The sequence below is a fragment of the Molothrus ater genome, chromosome 1 (assembly GCF_012460135.2).
Source record: "Molothrus ater isolate BHLD 08-10-18 breed brown headed cowbird chromosome 1, BPBGC_Mater_1.1, whole genome shotgun sequence".
NCBI lineage: Eukaryota > Metazoa > Chordata > Aves > Passeriformes > Icteridae > Molothrus > Molothrus ater.
Window position 1 is genome coordinate 41945078 of NC_050478.2, and position 20205 is coordinate 41965282.

Genomic DNA, 20205 nt, shown 5'->3' on the forward strand with positions numbered 1-20205 from the left:
AAATGGCAATTTTTAAAAAATCATGTTCTTTTATGAAACCAAACAGCATCTGGATATGGGAAAGTCAGCACATACCATAGGACAGGTGTCAAAAAGTTTAATATTGTTTATTCCAAGAACCACTTTCGTATAATTTTCCTGCTTCCCAACTAACCCTCTCCCATTTCTATTCTCCTCACAATGGGAATGCTTCAGAGACTGTCCCAGTGTGCCATCTCAGCAGCCTTGAGGGCATGTCCTGCCCTGCAGTGAACCTACTGCAAGTAAGGGCAGGTTGAGGGGGATTGTTTTGGAAGCACCCAAAGGAAACACAAAAAGCCACCCTGTACCCAGAGTTCTGCTGCTGCTTCTCTTACATCAACACTTGCTCTTGTTCTTAAAACTTGGCCGTGCAGTTATGGGAAAATGCTAACCACCCTTCCAGAAAGCTCAAGGTCCAACTTCCAGTAGTATGGACAGATCCAGAACTGGGTGAATTGGGAAAACTGACGTACATGGGGACGGAGAGGCTCATGCCTGCAGAGCTCACTGTAGTATCACACTGACACTTTAGGCTCATAAAACTTGCCACATTTCTTTTTTGCTTAAAGCATGGAGAACTCTTTCCAGACCCAAAGAAAATCACAGACCAAAATAAAACCACCTCAGCAGCATCCTTTCATGCAGAAAACTAGAAATATTATTTTCACTGTAGTATTGCATAGCATTATTTTTATCAAACAAATCTGTATTGAGATTGAAATCTATTAAAAATAAAAAAGGAGGGGGGGCAAACCAAAACAACCAAGCTGGTTCCACACTGCCATTAAGAATGTAGGTTTATATATACTTCTTCCCCATTCCCCTTTTTCTTTTTTGTGTAGCTGTCTTCAGGACCAATTTCTCTGAGAAAACTCACGACCACCTCTTTTCCTCCCCTCTTTGACTGCAATACATTTTGCATCTTTTTTTAGGTAAGGAATTACAGTGTTTGAGGCTGCAGAAGCTCACAAGCAACTCATCCCAACTTGCCTCTCTGAGAATGGTTAATTTTGCCTGCTTTATATCATAATAAAACACGCCAAAGTACATGAAACAATACCCAAGGGAGCTGTGCTCACCTGATGACAGTGTCCTGTTATGCTGTTGGCCCACTTGATGCATGCTTTGCTGTAGGAGACTCAGGCATTCTCCAAGGCAGCTCAGGGTGGCAGCAGAGGTAGCTTTTAAAAGTAGCAAGTCCTGATCCAAGGCAGTAAGAGGTCCAGAATTTGGGAGAGATTCAATGGCTTGTACAAGATTCTTCTGCTGTCCTTCAGCTTGGCTCATGATCTGTAAAGGTCCAAAAACATCTGCTGTCATAGGAAATATCACTATATAGCTGTTACATTCTTATGGATTGAAATAGTGACTAAATGTGAAGAACTACCACAAATGGATGTTAATGTTCTGATCCAAACATACCATATACTCACCTACAAAAACGAAGGGCTTGAGACTACCAAAGGCCTGTAAAAATGTCAAGACTATGTTAGAGAAAATAGTCTCTTAAAATAGTAGCTTCACAGTAGGTTTAATAGTGACTCATACTTTCTGCAAGTCTTTGTAAGGAAAAGTATGAAAATTCTATGAAAATTCTATGAAAAGTATGAAAATTCCTTCTCCATTATTGATTTAGGCTTAGATTTTCTTGCCTTGGTATGTGATCTGAGAGACCCAAGGAAGTTACACTGTCCCTCCTCCTTTCCTACATAAAGTATCTCATCACAGTTTAAGAACAGGCATTACTCATTTCTCAAACTAAGGACCTGCTTTTACAAAATGCAGTAATTTTTAAGTTTACAGACATTGGCATAGGAAGCAGCTTAGAGTACTTATTTCATATCCAATATGAACAAGCTGTCAGGCAGAAAGTTAACCTCTTTCTAGGTTTGGACCATCCAGATGAAGATGAAAGGGGTGCTTGTATAGCAGGTAAAAATATAGCAGTATTTGAGCAGGCTGCTCTTTAAGCAAATTGGCAAGCTTTCAAAATCCTAAAGCCAAAAGAAAAAGAATATATTCAAAATTTCTCTTTCCATTTTTGCAGCCTGTAGGAAATCATATATGCATATGACAATCCTCTTACTCTTACCTTGCAAAAAACTTGCTGCAAAAATTTACAGGTCCTACACTTGAGATATCCAAAGTTTTCAGAAAAATCTATCTGAAGACATCATAATAAACAAAAATTCAAGCTCCATTTGTCCACACTACTGTACTGTAAAAATGTATTATAAACTTCATGACTTTTTTATTATCATTATTATATTTTCAAGTATTGTGTGTTTCCTGCAGCCCTCCTACAATTATTGTAAATTGACTGATTAAAAAATATATGTTGAGTGCACTGAAAAGCTAGAAAGGAAACTGAACTCAGAGGGGAAATAACCACTCTTGCAAGAAAAGATCAGAATTACACAAGATGATGATGATGATGTTGCAGTTCATAAATTTAGCCAAATGCCATGCTGAAAGTTAACATGACATTTTAATAATCAACATTTAAAACAGAGGCCAAAACTTCAGTAAAAGCCACAGACAATTTTAATTCCCTTTGGCAGAAAACAAGACCTGTCAGAAGGTGACACAAACCTCTCCAATATGCAGCTTTAGGGAACCACAGAATCAATCCCAGGCAATGCAAGTATTCCTCCTTCATGGAAAGAGCACAAGGAGGCAAACAGAAGGAACAGCCAGGAGAAAAAAAGATGGCCATCTCTCTGGAAGACTAAACAATATAATTGTATGGAAAACTGCTCCTCTCCTTTTCCCATCCTGAAGAAGAGTGTGAAATTGAAAACCTGACTTTCTCATATGTCACAATGACAGAAGTATTCTATTTTCATTTCCAAGTGACTAGTTTTCCTATTTTTTTTGGGGGGGGTGGGGGGGGGAGGGAGGCAGAGCTTACAAATCCAAGACTTGCTTCCATAAAAAATTATAATAAAAAAGAAAACCAAAAGCAAAATGTTGAAAACTTCAAACATTTTAATTTTCCTCTCCCCCTTAGTAAAGAACTCTATTCTTTCGCAGATTGGATAGGAGCATAAGATAAACTGATCCGGGAGTTTAGAAAACATTTGGAAAATTAACTGAATGTGTGCAGCTATCAGCCAGCCCAGAAGTTTACAGGCTTTTGTCAGCTGTATTCTTCCTAGATTAGGAGAAATTTCAATAAAATCAAAGATTTATTCTACCTTTATCCAAAACAAGATATTGGTCCAAGTCTTACTGTTTTCTAGCTGACCTAAGACAGCTTTACAGCAGCCTTCTGATTCAGCTTTTCCTTGCTATCTAGTTTCATGCTATAGTTGTGATACCAGCAGCTGGTCTACAGACCTGACACAGCAGAAGACATCTGGAACTGCAACTTCTGTGTAGGATTCAAAGTATTAGAACTTGCTGAACATTTACTGCTCAAAAACTGATCACAACCACACTGTTAAAGGTGTTGAATGCCCAGAACAAAGATGCAGAACCTCCCCTATTGTAAAGTGACAGATCTCAATGGCAAAAAGCATAAGGAAATTACATATATTATTCAAATAATTGAACTTTTTTTATATGTTTGCCAATTTCTTTTAAAAGACCTTGACAAAATATTTCAGAAGACCTGAAGTGTAGTTGTTCTACAGAGAGTAAATCAAGGAGGAGCAAACACAAAAACCCCAAACCATACAAGATGAAACTCATTAAACACATTAACCCTCAACAGGACAGCCACTAAGTCATGCAGTTATAGCACCATCCTCTGTCTTACTGGTGGGTCTGTTTTTTGCTTTTTCCCAGGAGAGGAGAGGTAAAATGCTTGACTTACTAGCACTCTAAGCTTGTTTCAAAATCAGAATGAAAAGCTTGTATTTTGAAAAAGGGAAGTTTCTAACTTTTCTTTCACAAAGTGAAATAACTTGCCTAATTTTGAATGACTTTGCTCTTACATGGGCTTATCTCAGCACCTTACAATTCTCCATCCTTCCCATTTGCAAATACAGACAGCCCAAAGTAGCAGTTCTCTACTTGTAACAACAACAAAGTGTATTTGCCCCTGTTTCCTCACCAATTTAACCTATTTCTCTTTCCACTCTTGTTTTGGATTTGACAACTCCTCTTCACCTATATATTCTTCTCATAATAAAACAACATTATCAGAAAAGCACTGAAACTTCAAATATACAACTCCAAGATGTACAATAAAAAAACTGAAAGAACCATCAGGACTATATATATTAAAAGGAATTACAGGTGTGCAAATATCTAGCATTATTAGGCCTGCATTTACTTAACTGCAAAATGTTCAGTAAGAGGAAACCTCATCCTAGGAAGACACCAGCTCAAACACATAGTTTGCTTCTTTCTCCATCTTCTGATTCAGGAGAACAAGCAGATGACAAGTGTTCCCAATTAAGAGCTGCTCCTGAAGCATGAAGGAGATTCAGACTTTTAGCCTGTCAGAAACTCTCAGGTATTGCCTGTGTTCTTGTAGTGGTTACCCAGTGCCCACTGCTTCCCCTCCTTGGCTGAACAACAAAAGGTTTGGGGGGTCAAGATAAGAACAGGGAGGTCACCCAATTACCATCACAGGTAAAACAGACTTGACTCAGGGAAATCAGTCTAATTAGTACCAATCAGAGTAAGGCAATGAGAAAATAAAACCAAATCTTACTTTTCCTCCACCCTCCCTTCTTCCCAGGCTTACCTTCATTCCCAGTTTCACTACCTCCTTGCCCAGAGCAGCACAGGGGGACAGTTAGGGGCAGTTACAGCCTGATCATGACACATTGCCACTCTATGCTCCTTGCTCTCTTCACCTGATCCAGCATGGCAGACAATCCTGCACAAACTGCTCTAGTGCACATCTTTCACAGGGTCACAAGTCCTGTCAGCTTCAGCCTGAGCTTCCCCCGGGGTCACAGCCTCTTTCAGACATCCATCTGTCCTGGTGGGGTCCTACACAGGCTGCAGGTGGATCTCTGCTCACCATGGCCTCCATGGGCTGTAGGACATCCTGCTCCACCATGGGCTGCACCACAGGCTCCAGGGAAATCCTTCCTCCAGTACCTGGAGCACCACCTTCCCCTCCTTTGTCACTGGCCTTGGTGTCTGCAGTTGCTTCTCTCACATTTTCTCACTCCTCTTCTCTACCAGCAGCAGTTTCTCCTCCCTTCTTCAATCTGTTATCCCAAAGGCTCTACCACCATGGCTGATGGGCTTGGCCAACTGCGGGTCCATCTTGGAGCCAGCTGGCCTTGGCTCTGTCAGACATGGGGAAGCTTCTGGCAGCTTCTCACAGAAGCCATGTCTGTGGCCCTTCTCATGCCAAAACCTTGCCAGGCAAAGCCAACAAATTCTCCTGAGTAAAAACTACACTCCAAGAAACCTGCCATCCAATGACCCAATAATGAATGTCAGAATGCAACAGGAAATGATGTGATGCTTTCCTCTCTAGGTGATGCCCTCCCTACCACTTGCTCCAAAACAAGACAATCCACAGCTTTGGTTGCTGCCTGCTTCCTCCTCTTCAGGGCTGATCTTAACATCCTGTGTGATCACTTTCCCTACTTAACCCAGCCTCAGCAACTGCTACCTACTCCTTCACAGCTGGAACTGCACCTCCTGCTCTGAACACACAGCCAACCACCATGCAGGAGACCAAACACTTATGTGATGAGAATCCAAACAAATGGTAAGTAGAAATTACTAATTCTCAGGGTTATTTCCACAGTATGTGGAAGATAAGCAGAAAAAGCCATGAGATACCCTAGGTTTGCAAAGAAATTTATTTCAGACATAGTAAGATGAAAGAACATTCTTTCATGTGGTAAATAAGCTAAAATTAGTTATTAAAAATTAAATTAGGAAGTAAAAATGAAAAAATTGAAGTGCTATTTTCCATGCTAAAAGAAAAAAATACAGTAATTCAACATTTGGATAAAATACTAGATGATACACTATTCTTTCCCATGCAGAGAAATCATCTTAAAAAATCTGAATGCTATTTTTGATTTAAGACTTAAATTGGTTTCTGAAACTAGAAAGAGAAAGGAGAGATTCCAAATTATTAAGTACAATAACAAATAATCTCTATTCAAGATTTTTCCTCCCATCTGACAACAAAAATAAACAGAAACTTCAAACGCAGAAAACTGAATAGCCACACCTAACTGCAAGAGCATATGATTGCTTTTGACATGATTTTATTTTAAATGCTTTTGTTACTCAGACTCCAAGACTAACATAGGCAGAAGTCTGTTTGTCTAGGACAGATGTGTATTATCAGACATCCTTCTTTCTAGAATTATTGATCCTACAGGATTTTGCCCAATTAACACAGTGTATCATAACGACCTAAAGCAAACATCAGCTTTATGCCATCTGTGAAACTTCTCAATCCACGGCTGCCAGAGGGGCACCTCCCAAGACAGTGAATTCAGGTTCCTCAAAGGAAGAATGAGAGCCATATGACCTCAGCCATATGACCTCAGAGGGCAAGCAGACACTCTCCCTTTGTCACAGGGGCCACGTGGAGCTGGCCATGAAAACAAGTAGCATCACCAATCCTGTCTTTCTACACAATGATTTAAATGCTTCAGATCATTCTATCCTCCTTCTAGAATATAAAACATGAGTGAGATTCTTCAGACTGTGCCAACCACAATCTGATACACACATGAGCAATTTCAATTTTAGTTTAAATTTAGTTTAAATGTTGTTTTTAAATAGTGTTGATAACATAATTGAATCCTTTACAGTCAGTATTAAGATATGCCTACCCATGCATGAGGAAAAATCCAAAACATTCCAGAGAAAAAAGAGAACATTCTTTTAGCACTGAAAAAACACAAAAATCCTGTATCATCAAGCTCATCTGTGACATGCCAGAAATCATTCATGAAAGAGAAATTCTGCTCCATCAGTTAATAACTCTTTTTCTCTGCTGTAGTAATCTCTGTGCACCATCGCCAGCAGCACGTGGTCTGACAACTTATCTGTAGGCAATTCCTCTGAAAAATTTAATGCAGTCATTTTTATTTTTAAATCCTTTCCATTATTGACTGCATGCAAGTTAAAAACAGTTATTAAAAACATGGGAAAATAACAACACAATAAAAAGTGCTTATACAAAAAATAGAGCATCTGTAAAAATAAACAGTCGTGTAGAAAAATCTTTAGACACTTTAATAGTAACAGAAATGCAACATGCATCACTTCCTTAAAACTCCAAGTCAAGCTGCTGTCCTTGTGAGAAGTTTACTGCTTTTTAAGACTGGGAAATAGCCAGCTTGCTGCTGAACTATTTTTCGGCAGGATTCGATTGATTGGCGCTTCATTTGGGGTGGGTTTTCTAATATGAAAACACAATCTCTCTCTCTCTGACACATGCACACATACACTTTCTGGAAATACTAGGTTTTTTGCTTTTTAGAAAATAGTACCAGAAAAATAACTTTTCAGAAAACACTGGGAAAGGAGGTGAGACCAGCTTTTCAAACTACTCTAGAATAAGTCACAAGTGATATATGAGTGAGGACATTTAACGATTGGTAAACAAGCAGATTCGACAGGAGTTTGGATTTTTTTCTTTTATTTCATAGAAAACACCTTTTTTCTTAAAAGCAAATGAAGAACAGAAGAGTCCACACACAAGAAACAAAAACCTTTTAAGTCACTGTAAATGTGATATATTGTGTTGCCACATGAACCTAACACAGTCATCAATTCTGACCTTGATCAAGGACTCCTCTTGCAATCTTGACCTGTATTGCATCAACACCACAGACTGTCATATGCAAAAATCAAAAGTTAAACCAGCCAGTATAAGTAGAATATATGTGTATATTTATACACATACATCTACCAAGAATACATCAAAATGCAAGATACTGATACCTGGAACTCCTATGTCACTAAAGCAATCAAACCAGTCACTAATTGGACACACTAGCTACCAATTCAGCTAATATTCACAAATCCAACACGATTTCCATTAAACTTGCCCACTTTCCACTATTTATTCTGAAAAAGGAAAGAGCATCAACACACACGCAAAAAGACTACAATAAATACTGTTAATCATCAGCTCAGAAAGTATACCTCACCAATTGAGATGTCTGGCAAATGAAGGTAACTCATACAAATACAGTAAAAGTGGAGGGTTTTTTTTCAAATTTAATGCTCTGTTGTTTTGAGTTAAGCATAACCACAACAGAGGAAGTGAACTTTTGCCTTCACTTAAATTATTGAGAAGAGTTCTCAGACTGCTCAAGGTTACTTGCTATGTCCATCTTACTACTTGACAAAATAAATTTTCTGATGAGGATTTACAGTAACTCTTTTCTTCAGTAGAGTCACATAACAGATTTTGCAATGGCATTCCATCTATAGCATGCAAGCCAGGAAGAAAAAAATCACAGCTTAATATATAACTAAGATGAAATAACTAAGAATAGAGGTTGCTGCTGGAAGTACTCCAATAGCTAACAGAAATCTCTTATCAAGATAATTTTGCACTTCAGCTTTTAAAGTGTCTAGAGTAGAAACAGGTACAAGACCAGATGACCACCAGTAACATATCTGTACACTTTGCCTGCAATAAAACCTGACCTTCAGACCAAAAAGAACCTCCTTAAATTGTAAACAGGAAAGAATTCTACCCACAAATATTCAATCTGGAGTAAGACCCACAGTAGCCTCTGCAGACATTACTATGCTAATGGCAAAAAATGTTTTAAGGAAAGATCCTAGAACACCAAGTGAGATACTCTGAAAGCGCCTTGGAAAGATGGAACCAGATAATGACATCCGTATCAGCTGTCCTTTCCTGATTACTGCTTCCCTCCCATTACCGGGAATAAGCACGAAATTCTCCATTATCATCACCTCAGGGCAGCAGCCAAGCTTGACCTCAATTATTTTAACAATGCAAACAATGAACATTAAAATTGGACTGACTTGTTATATAATAGTTATTAAGGCTCAGACACATACATCCCATCAACAAAGCTTCAAAGGAGCAAGTTAATTTTCATTTGGCATGTAATTTGCAGAGACACAAAAAGTAACAGAACAAACAGAACTATACCTCTGACAATCAGGATGGAAGCTAATCACTAAGGCACATTTCTTCTCTTCAGTCCCTGCCTCTGCTGTCACGATTCAATTTTTTCCCTCAAAGGAGAATGAAAACAAGCTCTCTCCACCCCCATTTGTTATTTTGTTATCTTTTCCCTAACCAGGAACCCATAATCTGTTACGGGAAAAACTGAAAAGTCAGTTGCTACATATCTTCATTGTCTCAGCTAACAAAACATTATTTCCTTTGGGGTTTTGTTTTGGCTTTTTGTGCTCAGTCTTCTCACCACACACTCCACAGGGTGGTTCCTTGTGAGGAAAACCTTACAGAGCAAACATCAAATGTCATCAGGACTGAGTCTAAAAGCCAAGTCTAAGACAATCAGAAAAACAGGGAGTGGAGGAGGCAGGCTGGCTCAATTGTTTCCTGTTCTCAGCTACTCTTACCAATCTGCTGCTGTCCCACTGGTCGCCATCAGCACCTCCTGGGGCTATGAGCTCTCCACAGACCTCAGCACAGGGTTTACTCTCCAGAGAGCAGCTCTTATTTACCTACATCTGTCATGAAAATTTTGAATTGGCTAGTTAATTTTTTCATATACTAAACATGAAACTATGCTCCTTTTTTTACACATTCAATTCCTATTTTGTATCTTCAAATTCTACTACTTGGACACTTACTGCATATCCTTACAATATAATATAATTCTATTTTGCACAAACAACATTCATTAATCATTTGATAAACTACAAACGTCTTCTTACTGGCCTACTATCCAGTAGCTTATTAATCACACCTGCAAGCTCCCTCCCTTGTTATTAGCTGCAGAGCTACAATAGTAAGACTTCATATTTTGTAGGTCTGAATCCTATTGCTTTAGTCCATGAAATTACCAGATTTGAGGGATAGAGGAAAAGGGGGACACAGGTCTTTTTTGCTGAATGGTCTGGAAGCCTTAAACATTCCATGCAGTGGCAGAGGAGGAAAATTAATCTACCCTCCCAAGAAATTCTCAGTTAGTTGCAGCTCAGGTATATGAGAGAAAGCTCCTCCCTTCCTCCCTCCAAACTAGGCAGAAGGCTCAGCAAGAAAGGGAGCTGACCTATCTTAACTACCTGTTTTACAAAAGCATCATTCTGTTCAGAAGAATAAAAGACAGGATATATTTAACAGACCCATCTCCAAAGTATATGAGTATCTGTATATGATATCTGTAATTGTCAGGGTTCTCTGGGACTTTATGAAGACAATTTGGATGCAAGACACTCCCAAGGACAATCTGAGTGTTCTGAGTCTTTAAGGAAGTCTGCTTCTTAAATCTGGGAAGCAAAGAGATACCAGAGAGCTTCACAGCCCTTGCAACACAAATGGTTAAAGTAAAGAGGATCAAAGCAGTTCTGGCAGGATCCCTGAGAATGCCTCCAGAAATCTCAGCCAAACAGCCCACCTTTGTCAGGCCAAAACAAATCGACCACCTCCCTTTGCTACCTCCTTACCAGACATGACAACCCCAGACACAAGGTTAAATGCATGTTTTCTGTATTCAATCTGTCCTCCTCACCTGAGAAATGAGTTACTGAATGACACAAAGGCAACTGGGGCAGGGGTGAGGAAAAGACCTTGTGTCCATGCAGACAGATTAGGACAAAAAATTCAAATTCAGAGAATATTTAAGCAGACAGAATCTTGGATTTTCTAAACCAGAGGATGCTTTTAGTCTTAATCAGTACTCTAATATATATTCAGTTTTCCATGAGTGGCTTCATTATACAGGAGGGAAAAAATGGGAGGGGAGGGGAGGGAAGCTTTTCCTGTCATTCTCCCAAAATCTTTTTTATGATTCTGAGACTACCTTCTTGCTGCCTAAACCTGAAGGAGAACACTTCTCCCTCACAAAACAACATCAATTGCATGTTGTTTTCCCTGTGGAAGAGGAAGATTTACTAACAAACCAAAGTACTAAAACACTAGAGAAAAATAAAATTCCTCTGATAGTGTCAGCTGTCTTGGAGTGTTTCATGGAATCACTCCACAAGTCTTCAGGTGAGAAGTGAAATCTTTTTAGAAAGAGCTGGCTGCCATAAGAAATACACAAGTGAAAGCATGTGATTCAGACAAATTGTATCAATGAGCACTGCGTTTTCCCACAAATCAGAGTCAGCTGATTTTCTGCAAAATGACTGATCAGTACCAACACAGCACTGGTCACTTTGCTTCTGGAGGGAGGGGTCAGGGCATCAGGGCCTGTTGCAGGAGACATGACAGTTTTCCTTTTTTGCCTGTTTTGTTAGAGCTCCCTGTGAATACTCCATGTATCTGGGTAACACATGACATTTTCTACAAAAACAACTAATAAGTGCTGGGTTTCTCACCATGATCTCTTCTCTTGAGTATTTTCTGCTAATCATATCCTACTAAAAGTCATCTATTGAGACTTTGCTTTTACTGTCAAACACAACCCAATGCAGCTCCCAAGGTTGTTACCCCCACCTCAAGTTGCTTTCAGCAATCCAGAACCAAAAAATTAGAGAAGCAAAAGGAAGGCATGCACAAATTCAAGTAAATCTTGGATGGCAGCTGGCTGCCACCTAGCCAAGCAGGAAGCACACAATTCTATTTTAAGCCACAGAATATAGCACTGAGAGCAGTTTATAAAAAGAACTTTGTGGGAATTTATTCTTATGCAATTTTACTATAAAAATTACCTTGCAAAGTCATTATTTTTGTCATTAAACATTACTCATAGGCAGATGTTATTCCATGGGCTCCCCTGAGTAGCAGCTTTCCTTATGCTTCAGGAGGATCATTTTGCTGAAGTTAACAGCTATAACCCTGGTCTGGAAAGCATATTTTGGTTATCAGGAATTTAGGCTCGTTTGTGAATTTCAAGCATTCCAAAGAGCTCAGAAAATGTTGCTGCCAGCCATTAGGTCAACATAAGCAATCACAGGAAAATTCTATCAATTTACTGCAACATAGGACACAATTGATAAAAGGTGGGTTTTGGATTTCAAGTGAAATTAGTCTTCAGAAGAGAAAAGGCCATGTTGAACATAAATTACACATTTCAACATGAGTAGGTTCAAGGAGCCACAGGTTACTGTCAGAACATCTGGTGCTGGGAAAAAGAACTCCAAATGTTTTACAACTACTATCATCATTATTATTATTATTATATTCTTAAATGCTACTTTAAAGCATATGTCAGATTTGGGCAGATGTAGTTCAGGTTTGTTTGTTGGATGAGATGTTGCTAGCTATTGTCTTATGGGCCATTTTTTAAAAGCATACCGTTAGAAATCAGAATTGCAGCCAAGAAGCAGGTAAGCAGCTGCTGAAAAGCACCCTTGTAGCACAGTTTGCAAAGCATTCAACACCTGCAAGACAAGCATTACAGTAAGAACATTCAGTACTTCAGGTGCCACACAAGGAGCTGAAGATTACAGTAAGCCCTCAATAAACGTGTATAATAATGTAAACTTAATGCTATGCTTAAAATATATGAGCCATTTCTATGGTTACTTTCTTCTTGAGGGCATTTATAGAAGTACTTTCTGTACTTAGTATTTGAAACCTCACTAGCCACCTTACATTGTCATATATTACCACTGAGAACATTCAAAAATACCTTCTACTTAATTCAATAAAAATAGCATGTAAGTGTGGGTTAACAAAATGGCCCATGTATCTTGGAAGCAGTAATTCACATTACAGAGTTGCAGAAGGTGCCCCTTGTCACCCTTGTTCAGAGTTTGCTGTGAAAATCACTGTTGCATCAGCAAGTCACCCAGAAACCTGCACTGAAAACAAAACCATGAGATGTGATATCCTCATCCAAGAAAAGATTTACTGAATTATGTTATTTTTTCTTTTTATTTTTATATTAATATTTTTCTTTAAAGCTTCATTTTCAAACTGAGACTCTGATTTTAAACTACTGCAGTATTTGTGCTATAGTTGTGAAAGAAAACAACCTTGTAGTTTTCAAAAAATGCATGTGTATGATACGCTATGCTGTTTTATATGTGCAGATAAAACAGTTGCATTTTGTACATAAAGCAGAATTAAGTGGCAGTTTTGAAGGCACACAGAAACTGGAGACTGAATTCCCTTCAAATATAACTTCTCTCAGGATCCCTTGGGAACTTACCATTTACTTGAAATGCAATTAAATGTTTTAACAACTGTAAAGAATAATCTTAGCTTCTCTGCAACTGCTTAAGAAAATGAATGCTGCAGCAATCTCTGAATGTAGTTATCATATGTACTGTATTATCCCTAATTTATTAATTGCCATTTATTAAATGATGGAAAATTATCATCTTTGCACATGCTCAATTACTGCTAAACTACAGGCTGAAAAAAATTATGAAAAGAAGACATGTTTGTATAATTCATATTTTGAGGTTTGAAGGGGGGACTGGTAAAAGGAAATATCAAAAATAATGAGCCAGGTTCATTCTTGACATAACCCATATGGACAAACAGTGTAATTTTAGTAGAACATTTGCTCTACGATTCCCATAGCAACCTTAATTCTCCCTGCCTGGGTATCTGGAACCCAGGATGACTCAACCTTCACATGAATACAAAATCAAATGCACAGAACAAAGTGCAGTTTAGGAAGATGCTACTTATATGCACTCTTAGTGACCTCAAACATATTGCAAACACAAGGTAAAGGTTCAGAGATCAGAAGTATTCAGATCATGTTTATGTAATGGTAACAGCTAGTTTATAGCATTAGAATAATTTCCATCTCCTCATCCCCATGTGAGACAGTTAATGCTACTGACTGAATAATTTTTAGAAGCACATGTACATTTACTACTCTGGGAGGTACTAGACTGATTCTGTCAGAGATATAAGCATCTCATTTACTCCCCTAGGAGACATGTTTCTATTGATCTTAGCAGAGCTAACCTGAGATAGAATAAGCAGATACAGAAGAGATGTCTATAGACAAGACAAACGGCTTCCAAAGAAAGTGCCACAGAAGGCACCAAATAACTGCATCTGTTCTACATGCACTCCAATCCGCTTTTCTCTCTGAGGACATGAAGGGCAATCACACAAACGTTGCTGTATGGCCAGAAGAAAATTTCAGTGTGCTCACACTGGTATTTTCACACTGTTCAAGTATATCAGGTTTCTAGAACAGGGGCCAACACCAATTCAGAAGAAAGTGCAGAGGTAACACCTGCAGCGGCCCCTTTTAGACCTCATGTTAGGTTTGAAACTTGTTTACTCTGTTACAGATTTAATGCCTCTAAACAAATCACAATGGCTCCTGTTAAAACCCAGCTGGAAGCAATCCTTTTCGTATCAAGGAGCTCAGCTGCAACTGAGCTGTTAAATGTACCTGTAACACAAATTTCTATTACAACACTCTACAATTCACAAAGTGTGTCTAAGCACACTTAAACAGTAGTAGCTGTAGAATAACTGACACTACCATGTTCTGTGCCACATAACTATGAATTTACTGAATTAAGGCTTAAGGCCTCATTCACTTTGTATTGACAGACACAAAAGTGACACAAAGGTTTTCTGCTGTCTTTTCTTCTGCTTCACTTTTCTTGAAGCCATGAAGTATCCATTGCCTTCTGGGAAATAGCTGGTTTTGGTCTGAGTTCTTTTCCAAGCACTTTTACATTACCTGTTTTAGAGTGGAGACATTCTTCTGGTTTTCCCACCCAGATAATAAAAGTGAAAATTTTCTGAAAGTGAGTTTACAGACAAATGGAAGTGCAATACATCCAATCCATATAAAGTATAGATGCAGTGTCATGAGGATGTAACCTCTTCAGTAACATATCTCATTTTCTGATTAGCATCCATCGACAATTAAAGACTAATTATCTTGTATATGTTATGACATACTTGATAGAAGATGATCAATAGGATGAGCCTTTAGTAATTTCTTATGTATAGTGGGGGATTGGAGGAAGATATTTTAAATACAAGTCCAGGAAAAACTGGAGAGCTGAAACTCACAAAGGCTGCTCCTCTCTGTGTACTCTCCCTTCCTTTTCCAAAATTGCCACTCACTGTACCACTGTATTATTTCCTAAAATGAACAGAATACAGGACACTTGGATTTCAAAACTGAAACAGTAAAAACACTTTCTACAGTATCTAAGAGAGATGAAATGCCCTGGTCAGTCCAACTGAGAAATCTGTCTAGAGTGTATTTACTACGCTGGTTTTGAAATGCAAGAAGACTAATTAAAAGAATCAACCACAAACTGCCCCAAAGAAAACATCACAAAGTACCTTGTTATACTAAAACATATTTAGAAAGAAAAATGGACATGATTTTAGGTAACTAGTTTTTTACCTGACTAGCAAAGGCACAGCAACAAGACCTGAGCAGTGCTACTCTAGCTGCAGTCCACAGTTACCCGCTCTCCCCTATAAAGCACCCACATTACTAGGCCAGAAAAACTGAAGTTAGCACAGTTTAGCAGCCCATCCTACCTCCATACCTTAGGTGAGTATGAGATCATTTTCATCTCCTAAAAGCAAATATTTGATTTATTACTCATGCAGACCGAAAGGTCATCTTTGTTAAAAGCCAGCTCTCATCTTCCTGCACTCCAAAATCAAGGTGAGAACTGCAGTGAAAGCAATGATCTAATATACAGCATTTCTCCCCACTTATACAAAGTAATTTTACACAAAATTAGGCACATACGGTCAAACCCACTTAAATTGTTAAGAGGATTTTTAAATGGTCTTTGTGTATACTTCACAATGTCTAAGCATGATATCCCGTTCAAGAAGCTGAATCCATTTTTTTTATGCACCCTTATTGCACAACCCCACAGAACCTCAACACTATGCCAAATATCTGGAGCTACAGCATTCTTTTTGTTAGGATTCACATTATTCCTTATCCACTGACCTTTCCAAGTACATGCTTTCAGAGAAAAAAAAAGGAGGGAAAAAAATTGAAATAAAAAGCAAAACCTGACTTTTTCGAAGCTGCAAAGTAAAATTTGGCATAGGTCAAAAACCATCAAGACTTCCCCCACTACCAGCTTAAGCATTTACTACAAAGCTTTAACATCAACAGACAGCTTAGTGCAGCCTTCATATAAAGTTCACACCTGTGAAAAGTCCTGCAAGTCTTAATGCTACCCCAAGTGGTTTAAGTACCACATCTTCTTTGTCACCTACAATGCTGCCTGTGCAGTGCTGTAATTCTGTGACACAACAAACACTTCTCCACACACAACAGCATCCTTTTTTGCTTACAGTAGCGAGTCACAGTTCCTAACTTTGCTATCCAAATATTACAGCAACCTGAAGACATTCATTCCTCACTTGAAAAGTGTTTCAGAATCATCACTTTTTCCCAATAAGCACATAAAATTGTTGCCTCACTCCATGAAGCCCTAGGTGCAAATCCTAGATTTCCCCATATTGTAAGGAAGGAAGCACAGAGCTATCACTTTGCTGCATAATTCCTGCAGGAATCAAATAGTAACTGTTTATATATGGAAAAGGATGTGCAAGAAGCAGTAGGACTGTCATCTCATCGAAAAGCAGTCCTTTCCAAGTTCTAGGACTGCCAACTGGCACACAAAAGAGATGTTACACTGGTAGAGGCCCTGTGAAATCTGGATCTCCCTGTACCAAATGTTCAGAAACCTATACTGATGACTAGTCACGGTATCAAAAGTTGTAACAAACACATTTCAAAGTGATCAGAAAATTCTTCATTGGCTTTTTTAAACTGTGGGAAGAAATATTTATCTGGACTTCTTTTAGTTTAATTTCTGTAAATGTCTGCAAATAATTAAAATCAATTACTACAAAATCTTCACACACTTGGTTCTTTAACAACAATTGTAACACTGGCAGAGGTTGTACAAGAGTCAGACACTCTCAGCCAAAATAAACACCGTTCTGACCATTCTGTCACTATTATTTAGTTCAGTGACAGCTAAAATTTAATATGAAGTGTGATGTGGCCACTTGGCTTAACCTTCCAGTTGATTTTAACCACCTACAGTAAAGAAATCTGAAAGCATAACTCTGATCATAAATTTCTAATAGGATAGTAATATACACAGTTTTAAAAACAGAATTAAATTTCAAGACCACAGAGACTTAGTTTGCCATAAAATCACTAAAAAATTAACTCAAAGTAGTGCTTTCATGCCAACTTATGGTTCAAATAAAGAGGTAGGATCTCTAATAATTCTGCATGAAGTGCAACATGATGCAGATCATTTCTCACAAGTTAATATACAGTTAATTTTAGTTTTGATGTAACATTCCATAAATCAGTGCGGACTGCACTATTAACACCAAGTTAATATAAGCAAAAATCTGATTTAAGAGATATTAAACAGAATAAAAAATTACATTATGATGAAAAGCAATGCTCCTGAGCTCCTTTTCCATTCAACACTATACAAAAGTAGGGCAAGTATTAAAACATAAATTTTTTATAGCAGCCAAATCTCCATACTTATACTCAATTTTAACTTACCAAAATCTGGAAAATAGGTGAAATTCCAGTTTCACAATGGAAACACTTATTACATGTGTCATTTTGCAGACCTAGACAGTTGTGTCTACTACATTTATATGATTTTGCTTGTCAGTTTGGTGCTAAATAGACCTCTTTGCTACAATTAGTTTCATGCTAAAATTCTCTAGCCTATTAAAAATCAAACTAAATCAACCAGAACAAACCACAGAAGGAAACATTGTTGTTTATTCTTACTGTTTTGTTTATTCTTATTATGAACTGAAAAGAGGGGGGAAAGAACAATCAAGTATTACCAAACATCTTGCATTATATAAAATATAGGAGTATATTCTGCCCTATTTGCAAGGTGGAGATACACCTCATTTTTTTCCAGATAATATGGCCAGACCAAGAAAGTTCAGAATTGAGAAGCAATTTCAAGTTGCTTTCTCAGGAACATTGTCCCAGCTAGCAAACACTGTCCCAGCTAGCACATGTGCCAAGTGAAGGATGCCCCTCTTTGCAGCATTACTGTTTTTCAAAGATCTCACATATAACATGGTAGGACTACCATAGCATAACATTGTTGTGAAATTTAAAACACACATCCTTCCTCTCATTTTCCAGAAGGAGATCAACATTTTACATTGACTCAACTACTGTATTTATAAGGTGCAAAATTAGCTAATGCAGTCCTATTTATGGAACAATTTAAAAAAACTTATTTGCATGTCAAAGCTTCAATTGCATCACTCAATCAGGGGAACACTAATATTGATCTATAATCCTTTTGCAGTCTCTTCCCTTCACCCAGATCATACCAAACAAATGTCAAATAAAAAGTAAAGATTTGGGCATTGAGGAAAGGATTAACTCTCTCTCTCTCACTGTACTTTTAGCTCCTATTTTTCATTGTTTCAGATTAAAAAACAGGACTAGAACAGATTTAAGTGCACTTTTGTGAGGGGATCTGGACATATCTCTTCATTGATAAATTTCATAAGGGAGGGTGGATCTAACAGTCACTGCTTGACTCATACATGGAACAAAGATATTTCCTGAAAACACAGGTATCATATACCCAAGTCTATTTCATTCACTCTGGAAAATGGGGGAGAAGGAAGTGCACAGAGCATACTGTTGAAATAAAATGTACTTCTTTAATCTGGAAAAAACAGACTGAGCCTTTCACAAGATGGAAACAACATCAGTTAAGCAGCCACTTTTTACACAAGACTGGGAAAGAGGGCAGAAGGTCTGATTTCTCCACTGTTTGCTTTTCTTTAGAAAGCAGCACACACACACAAAATATCCAACACATAAAAACGTAAACTTCACACATTGTCTTATGAAATTTTGCTTATGCATCATTCATTTTAGTACCATTTTCTCTCCCTGAAAAGCACTCATTTCTTTCAGCCATTATTGTATCTTCAATGTCTGAGAGTTTTTTTTTCATTATTATTGCAGACCTCTAAGAGGTACCATTCACATCAAGCTAAACAAAATAATCACCTTCCATCATTATAGACTGAAGTCCTGCAATAGTTACCTTTTTTGGAATGACATCACATTGCAATGCACCACAAACAAGTGAGTCAGCAATTCACTGGCCTTTTCTGCAGGGATGATACCTGAACTCTTCCTCATTGTTTTACTATAGGTTAGTATTTATTTCTTCCAGGTGTATTCTTTGCAACTGATGGCTTTTTTCTTCCCAACTTATTATGATCAGCACATACACTAATACTCCCTTTCAAATAGCTTTCAGCCTTACTTAGTTCCATTTGACGAAATTGCAACCACTCCCACTGTTGATTTTATTAATAGCTTTAAGGTGCACTCTGAATTCAACGTATGAGAGGAAATACGTTTAGCATGCTAGGAGTAACCTGGGGGAGATGATTGGTAGACAAAGACACGATATTTTTACAAAAAATAGACAAATGTATGTTTTCTCTAATGTAAAGAAAATGTGGGTGACATTCAGACAGCCAGTTCTTCATTTCTAATGTCTACTAGAAGAAAAACAAGCATTCCTCCTCAGGATGTGCAATTTAAGCCTTCATTCAGAGCACATCCCAAGCATTTATCCAAATTCTTAACATGAAAGATAAACTGAAAAAGAGTAAGAGATGAAAGATGAAAGTGTGTTCTGTGAAAATCTTCTGTACTATTTAAGCTTAAAACTCTGTACTATTTTTGTTGTCTGAAAGACACAGTTAAATCAGTATGAGTTAAATTGCTTAAACACTGGTACAAACAGTCTTTAAAAGAAATAAGCTTTCTGCCTTGGTTTTCATGCATTTGATACAGATGAACCATTTTTCCTCTGCAAGGCCAGCAATATAAACTTGACACAAACTTAAGACTACAACAGCATAGCAACAAACTGCTGAGTGTGGGGAGCTACGCCTTCATTCACACTTTCATCAGAATTATTCAAGTAGTTTTTTCCAGCTATATTTAAATGCTTCAGGGCCCACTTTCCAATCTGAAAAGTATTTTTTGCTGCACAAGCTTCAAAGAGATTTTCCTCCAGTCCTGCAATACCACTGCAAAGCCTGGGAGCTGTTGCCTATCTACTTCACTTTCAAGCATGTGCACACACCAATTTTAACATCAGCAT

General features: G+C 37.9%; 1 protein-coding gene across 1 annotated transcript in view; it reads right to left on the reverse strand.

Annotated features, from left to right (window-relative positions):
- Nucleotides 1-20205, reverse strand: part of OSBPL10 (oxysterol binding protein like 10) — a 111714-nt gene that overhangs the window by 48316 nt on the left and 43193 nt on the right. The window contains exon 5 of the mRNA XM_036378629.1: nt 1101-1311. Within this exon, the coding sequence (XP_036234522.1) occupies nt 1101-1311 (211 nt within the window). The remainder of the gene's footprint in view (nt 1-1100; nt 1312-20205) is intronic.